This window comes from Prionailurus viverrinus, chromosome D1 (genome assembly GCF_022837055.1).
Source record: "Prionailurus viverrinus isolate Anna chromosome D1, UM_Priviv_1.0, whole genome shotgun sequence".
Lineage (NCBI taxonomy): Eukaryota > Metazoa > Chordata > Mammalia > Carnivora > Felidae > Prionailurus > Prionailurus viverrinus.
Window position 1 is genome coordinate 64,441,429 of NC_062570.1, and position 13,832 is coordinate 64,455,260.

At 44.3% G+C, this 13,832-nt stretch overlaps 1 protein-coding gene and 1 pseudogene across 2 annotated transcripts in view; one reads left to right on the forward strand and one right to left on the reverse strand.

The window, feature by feature from the left end:
• Positions 1-3,241: 3,241 nt before the first annotated feature.
• SYT9 (synaptotagmin 9) overlaps positions 3,242-13,832 on the forward strand; it is a 199,373-nt gene continuing 188,782 nt past the window's right edge. For both annotated transcript variants that reach the window (XM_047823863.1, XM_047823864.1), the window contains exon 1: positions 3,242-3,581. In XM_047823863.1, the coding sequence (XP_047679819.1) occupies positions 3,437-3,581 (145 nt within the window). In that variant the 5' untranslated portion in view covers positions 3,242-3,436. The remainder of the gene's footprint in view (positions 3,582-13,832) is intronic.
• Positions 10,609-10,978, reverse strand: LOC125146935 (ubiquitin-like; annotated as a pseudogene).

Consider the following 13,832-nt stretch of genomic DNA (forward strand, 5'->3'; position numbering starts at 1 on the left):
ATCACCATGCTGTACATCCTTACAACTGTACACCATGCTGTACAACCTTACAACTGAGAGTTTAGCATATATCTCTCCATCTTACCAATCCCCAACTGTTGGCACCCATCATTTTACTCTGTTTCTATGAGATCAGGTTTTTTTGTTTGGCTGGTTGTTTTTGATTTTTAGATTCCACATGCAAATGATACCATGTAGTATTTGTCTTTCTCAGTCTGGCTTATTTCACTTAGCATAATTCCTTCCAGGTTTATCCATATTGTTATAAATAGCAGGATTTCTTTATTTTTTAAAGCTGAATAATATTCCTCTGTGTGTGTGTGTGTGTGTGTGTGTGTGTGTGTGTGTCACATTTTCCACATTTTCTTGATCCACTGGTCCATTGATGGACATTTAGGTTGTTTCCATCTCTTGTTTATTGTGAATAATGCTACAATGAACATGGAGGTGCAGATGTCTTTTCAAGATAGCAATTTTATTCCCTTCATATATATATCCAGAAGAAGAATTGCTGAATCATATGGTTGTTCAATTTTAATTTTTTGAGGAACCTCCATTTTGTCTCCCATAGTGGCTGCACCAATTTACATTCCCACCAGCCATGCACAAAGGTTCCCTTTTCTGCACGTCCTTGTCAACCACCATTCTGACACCGGAATATCACTTTCACATATTCTTTTGGTTAAAGTAAGTCACAGGGCCAGCCCAATTCAAAGGGGAAGGGAAACAGACTCAACTACTTGGTTCAAGGAGTGGTAAAGTCATGTTGAAAAAGGACATACGGAGTGAGAGGGATGGTTGTGGCTGTCCCTGGAAACAATCTACCAATTTGTCCTTGGGAAATTATTTAGCCACCTGATTTCACATGCTTTACCTATAAAATGGTAAATAATAACACCTACTTCTTAGGAATGTTGTCACTAATAAATTAAGAAAGTGTGTTTAGCATCATCTAGTACATTGTAGACACACAACAGCAACAACAAAAACATATGTTGATTGAGCCCATATTATGTGGCAGCATATTCCAAATACTCTATGTAATCTTTATAAGAATTCATTGATGCACGTATTAGTATTATCTGAAGAGAAACCCTAGGACAAAAATTTTAAGTAACTTCCACAAGGTTGGTTCCACAGTAACCATTTTCTCTAAATTACAAATGTCCTACTGCCTGCTACCTCCAAAGGGCACTTCTTAGTTTTTGTCTCTCTAGGCTCTGTTGACAATTGATGCTGTGGATCACTCCTCCATCGAATGCTCTTCCTCCTTTGGCTCTCATGACTCCCCTCTGTCCGGGTTTTTTCAATCTCCTCCTTACTGAAGCACATTTTAAATGGCAAAGCTCTCTCCCAATTTTCCAGCTCTCCTTGCCTGGATGAACCCATCCAATATGGCAACTAAACTCTAGGCTTCCAATTCTAAGTATCTTCTGCTACTTACCAGATACGACCTAGGTCGGTTTGTGTAACTTCTGTGTCTTTCATTCTGTCTCATCCCATTGGTTGCAGTCTTGTCAATTAATACTTGAAATGTTTCTCAAATTTAGATGTTCTTGGCAATCAGCTAGTGCCTTTGGCCTGATCTAGGCCCTTATCATATCTGGCCTGGTTTATCAAAGTTTGTTCTTACCTGGACTTTTCACTTTCAGTTCGTCTTTGAGGTACTCACATCAGTGGTATATTTCTACATGTTTTAACACACACCCTCCTCCCCACCATTACTATACTAGCACTAGCATCCTACTCTCTGCTTCCCCCTCCACTGTCACATGGTCTTTTCCTTCCTTTCAAGGACCAGCTTCTGCTCTGTATCTTCACAGGCTCCTTCTCAGCTGGCTTCTTCTCCCTCCTAGTTTTCCTAGGACACAGAGTCTGCTTGTCTTTTCTTTGCTTGGAGTTATCTTTATAACTCTGCATTCTCTCTACTGTTCTAATATAAGATCCTGAGGCCCTAGCACCATTCACAGCAGGATTTCAAAGCTGTCTGTTGGGTGAACACTCTGTGGCATCCTGAAATGCCTAACTGCACAGTATGATTTGCTATGAGGTGTCCCTAGCAACAGCACAACCTATGGCTAAGAGTGCCAGTTGTAGAGATTCTACTGTAATTATTTTAGAGTAAGGCTTTGACACAAGTTTTACTTAAAGCTAATAATAATATTATTAACTTTATTATTATTACTATTATTCGAGGTTACTCTGCCTCCTCAAGTATGAACTTGGGCTGGTGAACTGAGCCTTTATGAGCCTCAGGTTTTTCATTGGTAAAATGAGGATAACAGTTATGTAGACCTTGGGGGGCTATCAAGGGAATGAAATGAGATTCTATATCTAAAAGGCTTGTGGTATAGTGCCTGGCACCCCTCTCCTGCTCCCCTCCCCACCGGAGTTCAGTCTTTGTAGTTATTTCTGTGTTTATTGCCTGGGAGTGTGAAGAGGTGGGTGCATAAGAGGTGGCCAACGTTCTCTTCCCCAAAACTCAGACTCTGTGATAGTCTAACTTGGTGTGTGCAGGAGACACGCTGGCAATCCTCGGATTTCTAATCAGTTGCTTAGAAAACCAGCCAGGATCTGTGTCCCAGCACCCTTCTCAGGAGCCATTTATTTGACCTTATTTCTGATGTGAGAGCCTCCACCGTCTCCAAATCACCACCGTGGTGGAAAAGATCCTGCACTTGGGAGATTCTTCCTTTGTTGGCAAATCTTGGCCCCGAACCCGCCTTTGGGGGTCTAGCACCCTTAGGCCGGTGATTTATGTCCAGACGGCGCTTTTCAAGTTCGAAGCCGGGACTAGGTTCTTCAGTTTGGGCGGGTGTGGTTCAGATTGCACCTTTCACGCAGCGCACCCAAGAACGTGCTTTCGACGCACCGGGCGAGGGGCGGTGGGAGAGAGTGTTGGTTTGCAAGAGGACGGAGGGGTGGGATGGCGAGAATGCCCACAGCGCGCCCCCGCTCACACTTCCCAAGCCTGGGCGCAGCCGCTCTGAGCGCCGGGTCCGGAGGCGAGTCCCGCGCTCCTCTAGGAGCGGACGAGCGCCCTCCGTCCAACGCTGGCGCCCGAGCCGGGCCCACCGGGATCCCAGCCCGCGGCGCGCGCCACTGACCGGGCCCCGCCCCCCGGCGGCCGCGAGTGGCGGGCGGGGCGCCGGGAGAGAGGCGCGCGGGGCTGTGCGGCGCCACCTCCCCTCCGTGCCGGGGGAGGGAGGGACGGAGCGGACGGGCGGGAGAGAGAGAAAGCCCGACCGACCGGCAGCCGAAGAGCTGCATGCAACCGGTGGGAGGCCGGGCCAGCCGGGGCTGGGGCTCGGGCCGTTTCTTGGCGGCTCCCTGACGGAGAGCGCGGACGGCCCGGAGGCGGCGGCTCTGAGCTGGCAGGCGGAGGGTTGTCTCCCGCGCCCGCCTGCCCGGCTCGGTCCGAGGATGCGGGGGGGCGATGCCCGGGGCCAGGGACGCGCTCTGTCACCAGGCGCTGCAGCTGCTAGCCGAGCTCTGTGCCCGTGGGGCCCTGGAGCACGACAGCTGCCAGGATTTCATCTACCACCTGCGGGACCGCGCCAGACCCCGGCTTCGCGACCCAGGTGAGTGCAGCCGCCGCTGCTGGGCGCGACCGGAGGGCCCTGTGCTGGGAGTTGGGGCCGCACCGGGGCCTGAGGCAGATGAGCGACGCGGACTGGGGGAATGTGGGGGGTGGCCGCCGACCTAGAGGAGGGGATCAGGAAGCGGCTCGCCGTGGCCTGATGCTGGACCCGGGCGGGGACCCGGGCAGAGGCTGCTGCGCGGAGGCCGGGTCCGGGGGGACTGGGGCAGGGCTGGAGGACCACGCCCGCCACCTGCGCTCCGGTCGCCCTCGCTCCGGGGGGCGGCTCCCGAGCTCCCGGCGCCGCGCTCCACTTCCCGGGCTCTGCGCTCCGGCCGAGGGGAGGCCGCGGCCGCTTCTCCGCCGTGGGAAGGGGGACGAGGCCGGAGGAAACTCTGGGAAGTTGGGAGTTGGGGACGGCCCCGGCTGCGGCTGAATCCCACTGGGCACTTCCCACTCTCTTGAGCGCCCATTTCCCTTCCCCGGTCTGGGGTGGGAAGGGCGGGGCGGGATCTGGCTCGGGGCCGGCTACGGGGAGCTCCGGGTCCTGGGCAGCCCGGCCTGAACCCGTTCCGGCGGGTCGTTTGGCGTGGAGGCGGCCTGGGCCTGGGCGCCCGGAGCTACCAGCTGCCGCCGCCGGGCACAAACGGGTCGGTGGTGGGCTTGCTGGTCATGGCTGGGGCACCTGCACTTATCCCTAGTGGAAGTTGCACAGCTCCTAACTTTGGAAAGTTCGTTTATTTTGGCATTTGACCAATTAAGGTTAGAGGAAGGAGTTTTAGTGGAGCCATTTGCTTTTCCTAAGGGCCCTGGGTCTCCCACATTTCATCCACTGCTGTTTACTGGAAGACACAGTCCAAATGTTTACTTGAGATTCTTCTTACCTGGAGAAATCATTTTCTCGAATATTCTCTCAACCTAAATACAAAAAAAAAAAAAAAAAGTATGCGTTAAAGATGGGATGAGAAAATGGCCTTTCCCCTTGATGTTCCTGTGTATAAATATTGGAAAGGAGCTATTGCTGTGCAAATTATCCAGTACAAATTTACCTCATTTTAAGCCAATCCATTATATACAAATCTGCTTGCACAAAGGATAATTATTTGATTTATAAAGAGATACACAGCGAGTCTGACTTACATAGCATTTCCTTGATAGTATATTCAAAATGGGTCGGTGGGGTGAAGACAAATCATCTGCCAAAAGTTTATATCAGATTTTCCCTACTCAAAGTCTATTTTTCTATTGAAAAAGAAAGATTATTGTTCCCTGTTGCCTGTGGTTACATTTATTAAGTTTATCAGATGATCACTAATGTGTTACTTCAAACTGCAGAATTAAGTCAAGAAATACTGTTGATCCCAAACAATTTCCCTGGAGGTTCAATGCCCAGCCTTTGTGTGGCTTCCTGCTGGCTGTGATGTGCTGCACAGACCACAGATACCAGTGAGAGCTCCTTGTTTCATGAACTGGGAGCCCTGGATGATGTCCTAAGTGGGGAAAGTTCTCTCCTTGAGCCATGGGAACAAGAAAATTATTTAGCATGCTTCACCCAGAGCAAGTATTAGTGTTGAAATGTCCCACTTCCTTGCCTGTGACTGTGCCACAAATTACCATTGTTATCCCACATAAGTCGTCTCCTTTGGCTTTCTTTATAAGAGAAGATGAGTGAGGCCTCTTGCTGAGTCCATGTTTAACACTCCACATCTTTTTGGCTGATTTTATGCTTCTGCTTCTTTTAATATATAAGCTGGATTCCATGTTCTTGGGCTTTGCTTGGCCCCTGCACTGGGTTGCCCTTGAGGAAGAGTCACAGAAAAAAACTCCTTGCAAGAAACAAGTCTGATAACTTGGCTGAGAAGAAGCCACAGTTAAGAGTATGCCCTGCTAGTCCTTGAGTTCCTAAAAGCGCTAGGGTGCTTTCCTAACTAGGGCATGGTGGTTTCTAGGTAGCCCATGCCTCTCTGGATCTTTGGTTCAGGCTGGAAGCAGCCTGCTCCTGAGACAGGAGTGGGGCACTGTGAGCATGGGGTGAGAGGGATGGAGGCTAAAGCCCACATCCAGAGTGCACCCTCTCTCCCAGGGCACTTCAGCTTAGGCCAGATCTCTCTTCACTTCCCTCCTTCCTCTCCTTGCCCACATTAATTCTTATATTAGATGCATTTATCTCTATCCCTCTGAAGCTGTTTGATTGTCTGAACCAAGAGTGGCTTTCATTTCGAGCGCTAAGAGCTGAGTGGCTTGAGTAGCTGCATTGCACAACACTGCACATGGTGCCCTGGCGATTGTCTGGTGTGAACCAAAATAAGCATACACACTGGTCCTGGGACACGGGTCCCCGACAAAAGTCCTCTCTGTAAATGAATGACTTCCTTTTCTGCAAAGGGACTCAACTGAATGGCATTTGCCAGCTTTCTCTGTCCATTGTCTATCCATGCCTACTCGGTGGTAGTTAGATTTTCTCAAGCTCCACCGAGGAACTTTGGTTTTGGAAGAAGAACACAGACATCATTCCCTGTGGGGAATTATGCAGAGGGACACTGCATCTGGGATATTCATTTTTTTCAGAGGTGGACTATGCGTGGATCACAGATCAGTGGCCATCCAGAAGGGTCATTCCCTGCCCAGGTAGCTGGGGTGCTCTGATGTGGGAGTACAGTACCTAGTCTCCCCTGACTTGGTGTTAAGAGAGGATTTGATGAAAGTGCAGTGTTAAAAAGTAAAGCTGAGTCACATTTGGATCTGGAATGCCTCACCCAGGCTTTCATCTGTATGAACTATGAAAGTAAAGTGCTGATCTTTAAGCTGAGTGTGAGCACTTTTTTTTCTCCATAGAGAGCAGTTAGAATCCTTCTGTTAAGTGTCTTTATATTGTTTCATATATTGGGGATGTGGGACATAAACTTGCAAATCCCAGAGTGTAGCCTTCATGACAGAGGGAAGAGCAAGTACAAAGGTCCTGAGATAAGGGCATCCTTGATGTGATTCAAAGAACAGTGAGTTTAAGGGTGGCTAGAGAGAGAAAAAAATTGAGAATGATGAGAAACGTGGTTGAGGGCTGGAGGGGAAAGATCACGTAGGGTCTTATCAACCAGCAGAAGGACTTTGGATTTTACTCTCAACGAGAAGGGAGGGATTGAGCAGAGAAGTGGCAGCACTGGGGCTCTTTGCTGAGAAAATGCTGTTGAAGAACAAGGGGAGAGACAGAGAAACTTGATAGGAAGCTGTTGTTGTGATGCTGACAGAGTGGGAAGGGGGTTGGCCAGCGTTGTCATAATGGAGATGGTGACAAGTGACTGGGTTGTGGGCACATTTGAAGGTAGCTGTGCTAGGATTTGTGGATGGGATGGATGTGTGGGGTGGGAGAAGTGGAGTCAAAGAAGACTCCAAGGCTTTTTGACCTAGGTTACCTCCATTTACTTCAAGGGGTGGAGGGAAGAAGGAAATGAGGTTTCTGTGTTACTAAAAAATATTTTTTTTAAATATTAAGTGTGTGATGTCTCTCAGTTCAACAGTCGCCTGAAACATGAATGTGTTCTTTAACAACATCAACTGGTCTATGCTCACATTTTGTAACTGGAGACTTCACACTCTCTCCTCAAGAGGGCCGATTGATTGTAGGACAGCATTTATTGCTAGAAGATTTTTTCCTGGTATGGAATGAAGAGTTCTGTTTAACTTTCACTCATGGACCTCGGTTGCACTTTTTTTCCCCCCAGTTAAAAACAATTGGTTTTTTCCTTTGGCTGTAAGGAGGTAGAGATGTTAGCTTTTCTTAACCCACTGTTTCCACATCTGGAAAAGAAGGGAGGATTGTGTCATGTAATTTCTAGGTTTTAATCACGTTGTATTATTTTCCTTATAAGCCTTTTCTTCTCTAGGATGCCAACCGTGTCCATGCCAAACTCTTTATGTAGGTCATTTCATTTAATCCTCATGATGTCTTCTAAGACCTTGCTGCTCCAAGTGTTCATCTGTGGACCAGCAGCATCAGCATCATCTGGGGACTTATGAGAAACACAGACTCTCAGGCCCCACCCAGACCTACTGCACATGAATCTGTGTATTAACAGGATCCTCAGATGATTTATAGGCACATTCAAATTTGAGAAGCATGGCTAAAAGAGATTGGTATTTATGAATAAACTGAAGCTCAGAGCTAAACTAGCAGCAAGGCCATGGGTTCCATTTGGAAAGGGTTGAGTCTAAGTCAAAGTAGTTTCTTAGGTAAACACATTACATGTACTAAGAATCTGAGAGTTATTGTCAATGAAAATTTCCTAGGTCTTTTTTCATAAGAGCCCCCTTCAGACCTCCTTTGTCTATTGTGTTCTTCTATAAAGGATTTAGTCTTTAACTGTAGGTTAAATTCTACGCAGTTGTAAAGATTCAGCTTAATTTTTAGGTTTTATGTTGACATTCCAGCTTTGTGTTTCTAGAGATTTTTCTTCATTTTGTGGTCAGGGTGTGAAGAAGAGCCTTATGGCTCATCATTAGTGACTTCTCTTTTCAAGTGGACATTGACCTTCTCAGGAAAAGCTCTTTCTAAACAAATGGTTTTCAACCTTGGCTGCACATTAGCAACATTTCGGGAGCAAACAAATAAAACAAACAGAGTTACCAATGACTGAGCTTTACTCTAGACAAATTAAATCTGAGTCTCTGGTGGTGGGGCCTGTTATCAGCATATTTTTTAAGTTCTTCTGTTGATTCTAAAGTGTTGATTCCAAGTGGAGGACAACTGTTGAGACCATCAAGCAAAGGATTAAACCACCTAATCTGCTCAGCTCAGCTCAGCTCAGCTCATATTTCTTTCCTGAAAAATTAGGAAAGATGGTATGGAAAGTCAGGGGTGTTGTTAACGGTTGCCATACACATCGACTGATTCTTTTTTTCCTTTGATAATATTGCCCCCAATTTTTATTTTGAGGTTTCTGTAAAAAATCTAATGAGATCCATTATGTTCACCCAACTTGGGGGGCTGGGGGTGGAAAGAAGAACAAACTGAGAAAATCGTGTCCAAGTAGTATTTCATTAAAAAGCCAGAATGTGGAACCCTCACTAATGTCAACTGGTACTGAATTAGAATGAAATAATTTATTAGAAGTAAACTTCAAAATAATGAGCAAGATTAAATATTAGTCTTATTAAAAATTTCACAGATAGTCAAAAGAGAGTTAACCTTAGAGCACTAGATTTTTATGAATAGACATTAGGATGATGATGCACAATGGGATTAATTTTTAAAAATTAATGATAATTGCAATCAGGAAATAGAGAGTCTTCTAAGGAATGAGTGGCATATTGGTTGCACAATATGTGAAGATAATTTGCATTTGCTTCAGTGACATTTGAGGGCTTCTTCATAAATATTTTATTTAAACAAGTGTGTTTTCATCTCTGTGGGATTCTTCTACATGGACCAGTGAGTGGTTTAGTCATGAGGTAATTATCAAGAGGGAAAAACAAAAGCAAACTGTGGTAAAGGCATCACAGGCTGTCCTGTGGCCAGCTGCCTCTTTCAGAATAAATAATCAAAAGCACAAACTTTTTGATGTGGGCTAACCTCTCAAGGAGAAATTAAGCTGACACCTAAGGGAAATCACCTAAAATGCCCTGTTCTGTATAGAGCATAGACTTTTCTTTCATGGTGAAAGCATATCGGCACGTTTGTGTTTGTGTGTGCACATGTGCTTTCCTGTATGCTTGGCCTAAAAAAATTTGTAATCCCTGTTGACCGAGTTACTTGAAGGAACAGACAAGTTTACTTGCTAAAGTGTATAGAGAAAGGGGAGGAGCTTAGAGAGAGGCATAAGTGGGAGAGCAATCTCACTTTTAAATGGATTAATATGGAGGATGCTTTTTTACTTTCTAAGTGAAATCACAATTTAAGCCATAATGTGCATCACAACTTTTTCTTTTCAGTGTTTTGTTGGGGTTAGTTCTAGGAATGACTTTAAACCAAAGCAAACCGCAAACCCTTAATGACTAGGTTTTGCAGATCTCCTTGAAATATTCATGTGTCCTTGTGCGTGTATTTTATCACACAAAAACTTTTATATCAATATTGATGGAACTGCACCTGAAGGGGGGAAAAAATCTCAGCCAGGAAATCAAGATGACAAAGTGGAATAAAGAAAGAGCTTTAGAGTCAGAATCTGATCTTGCTGTTACTAGCTTTATGACTTTGAGCAAAATATTTAACTCTTCACTTTATTCATCTATTAAAACGGGCGTGGAAGGCTTCATGGGAGCACCGTGCCCAGACTAAGTGCTAGATTTTGGAGGTCCTGGTATTTATCTGTTCATGCTTCTTCTCAGCTGTGGTCCATGGGCATGCATGTGTTTTACCCATTTCTAATCACTCATAGACAAAAGTTTCCATTCTACTTTTTCTGTATGCTTAGCATTTTATCACTGCTCGTATGTCCCTAGGTGGATCTCTGTGTCTTAGTTTCCTCATCAGTAAAATGGATTACCAGTGTTCCGATAAAATATAGGATGCCCAGTTCAATTTGAATTTCAGATAAACAATGGGTAGTATTGCATGGGATAGACTTATACTATATCTGTCATTTATCTGAAATTCAAATTGAACTGTACCCCTTATATTTTTATTTGCTAACTCTGGAAACCCTATTATAGTATTTATCTCACAACACGTGTGAAATACTTACCATAGTACCTGGCACATAATAAATGTTCAATATATAGTAACCATTATTACTATTATATTTTTCCATGTTGAACAGTCATTATTGTGCAATTTTAATGATGGCTATATATATTCCGAAGAATAGGTAAATCTTTTTCACTTGACCATGCTTTTTGGCCATTTCTAGCTTCTGATTTTTCATTACTATAAATACTATTTTGTATCTATAATATCCTACTCCCTTTGGGGAGATTTTCTTCTCCCTTTTACTGCTCTAGTCAATGCAAAGGAAACTATGTTGAGGCCCCAGGGCCCTGGGGCTTTGGCAGGAGGACACCCTGACAGCAAAAGGAGAGCTGGTGGAGGGGCCTCATTAGACCTTCCTCTTGGGGTGCAGGCTGTGGGGGTGGCTGCATTTCTTATGGCAGTCCAGTACAGTATCTGACTCTCGCAGATACAACTCTTACAGTTGTATTCCTGGGCCAGCTGGTGGAGGGAAGGCTCAGTGATGCCATCCCGCAGGCGATGCAGTAAGTATGGGGTGGACTCTTTCTGAATATTGTAGTCTGAGAGAGTGTGGCATTCTCCAGCTGTTTGCCCACAAAAACCAGATGCTGCTGGTCAGGTGGGATGCCCTCCTCGTCTTGGATTTTGACTTCAACATTCCCAGTGCCGTCATCGGGTTCAACCTCTAGGATGATGATCTTGCCTGTCAGGGTCTTTGCAAAGGTCTGCATGTCTACATCTGCCACAAGACTGCGGCCACTCACCGGCTCGGCTATGTCCTTAAAGAGGAAGAAGTGGAATATTTCTTAATGACAAATTATCAACAATGAGTTCAGATTGTTTTCCTGTAAATTTTCAACCTTAAAAATAAAATCTTCCAGTTATTTTACCAGCAAAAGATGGGCTTATTCAGGAAAGAATTGCCACATGGACAAACAACCTGTGGCAAAACCATGGGAAATCTGGAGAACAAAGGTACACCTTTTTAGGGAGAAAAGGGATAAGTTGGGAAAGCTGTCATAAACTAAAAGTCCATTGGAGTAAACTGGTGGCTTCTCATTGGCTGAGCTGTTGAGTGGTGTGGGGGTGGGAAAGCATGTCTTCCCCAGGTGGGATAGCAAAGTAGCATCCGTGTGCAAGATCAAGTCCATCTCTTCCTGTTGGATCTGCAGTGGTAGGGCATGGGAGCTCCCCTTCCCAAACCTCCTGACTCCATTTTAGTAAGGTTTTCCATTATTTTCACAAGATCTATGCCAACTATCCCTGCTACATAGCAAACCCACTAGCATTAGATGGTAATAATGTGAAGAAAAACCTGCTAATTTAACAGGTTTTAAGTGGCTGCCCAGTTGTTTCATTTATATTTTTTTGTTGGTGTTGGTGCAATTGAATATTTTCAATGTTTTAAACCTACTTTTGTTTCTTATGTGAATTTTCTGTGTTTGATCTCTATCATGTGGCAGTTTATTTTTTGAGAATCTTAATGTTTTTCCTACTAACTTGCATTAGTTAGAATATAAATATTCTGTCAGAAGAGCTCACAGAAGGATTAGATCACTGTTCAGTGAATGAGCTCTCCTTGTCTGACTACAGTTAATCATTATACTAGACCGATTTTTGAAATTTGAAGGGTGCATCAACAAATTGGGATTCACTGTAATATTCTTTTTTGGGGGAAAGAGGTAAGGTTTAATTGAACAATGTTGAGAATTTAGAGTGTCTCACTTTCTGCCCATAATGGTAAAGAAAAAAATCGACACACTGTAACATTCTTTCCAATGCAAAGTACTGCCTTTATTTATGTGAAATATGAAAAAAATTGTGATGCAACTTGGATCTCTTTTTCTGTATGTTTTCTCTCCCTCTTTCCAACTCGTCTTCCCCTTCTAGCAATTATGAAAACTTTACTCTAGCTACAGTGACCAGAACACTCTTTTTTAATTATAATTAAGTTAAATTAAGAAAACATTGGAGTGCCTCGTAATTGCCAGGTACTCGGTTAGGCATCAGTAATTCAAAGACACATTAGACATGGTTACTGCCCCTATGGCTTTGAGATAAAACAATAATTGCAATTAATAAAATGAAGACAGGAAGGGAGATATATATGGGAAACAGTGCAAAGAAAAGAGGAGAGAAGTAATTAGCTGGCTTGAGTGGATCTGCAGAGGATTCCTAGAGAGGTTAATTCTTGGGTGGAGCACTTTGCCTGGAATGTGTGGGTGGGAAGGACATTCTAGGAATTTATAAAGGTCCTACATCAGGAGGAAATGGATCTTTGGTAATAATAGTAAGTAGAGTATGTGTTGGGACTGTTGAGGGAGTAGTCTGTTCTAGTAAACACTGGTCAGATTGTATGCCATTGTCAAAGTCCCACTGAGGACTTGGGCTAGAACACTCTGATGCGGAAATCTTAAAAGAAGTATAATTTACTGTGATGGGTCTAGAGGACTCATTCTCAGCAAAGTACTCTGGGAGATTTCAGGATGGCAAGGTTCTGTGAGTGCCCATCTCTAGTCTCTTTGGTTGCTCATGGGAAATAAGCTCAAGTTGGTGGTGATGCTGCTTTTTTTGTTGAAGGTAAGGTCTTGACAGATTGGAGTCACTGAATGATAGATCCCTTGTTTTAGATCCCCAATCATGTCACCCTGAAACCCAGGTATAATTACCTCACATAATTGTACAAACTGCCTTTAACAAATTTAGTCATCTGGTTCAAACATCTGGCTCCAGATATCATTTCAGAGTATGCCAACAGTGACATCTTGCTTCCTTGCCTGGTTGTTTAATAATGAAAAAGCAACGTGTTCAGTTACATTGCAACCACACAGTATGTGGATATACACAGTCTGTTTTCTCTGATGTTATAGGGCCCACGAGGGAGTAAGCATGGCAGACCTGCTTAGTGCCCACCAAGCCATGCTGTGGAGATGGTTCTTTATTCTGAATACAGGAGCTGCCAAGTAGTGGGCACAATTTGTTAAAATAATTGAATTGGGGGCACCTGGGTAGCTCAGTCGGTTAAGCATCCAACTTCGGCTCAGGTCATGATCTCACGGCTCGTGGGTTCCAGCTCGCGTCTAGCTCTGCGCTGACAGCTTGGAGCCTGGAGCCTGCTTCGGATTCTGTGTCTCCCTCTCTCTCTACTCCTCCCCCTCTCACTCTCTGTCTCTTTGTCTCTCAAAAATGAATAAACATTAAAAAATATACATTTTAAAATAATTGAATTGAACACCCTTAGGTGGGTCATACACTTTCCACTTTTTTTATCCTCCCTTACCCCCTCCCCCCACACATAAACTTTACTCATTACATTTATAGAATATGCCTGACTACTGAAGACATTTCAGTTTGCATCACCTATAATACTGCAGACCTGCTGAAGGGTTTTAAGCTGAAAATTAAGGTGAGCAGATTTATCTTCTAATTATATCACTCTGGAGACAGGATGGAGGTTGATTGGAGAGATCATGATTGGAGATGCCATTTACTTACTCATCAAATGATTACTGAGCATACCCTATGTGTAAGGCTCTGTTCTAGGTATGGTATATAGCTAGATATGTAGATACAGTATTGTGTATATAGTAG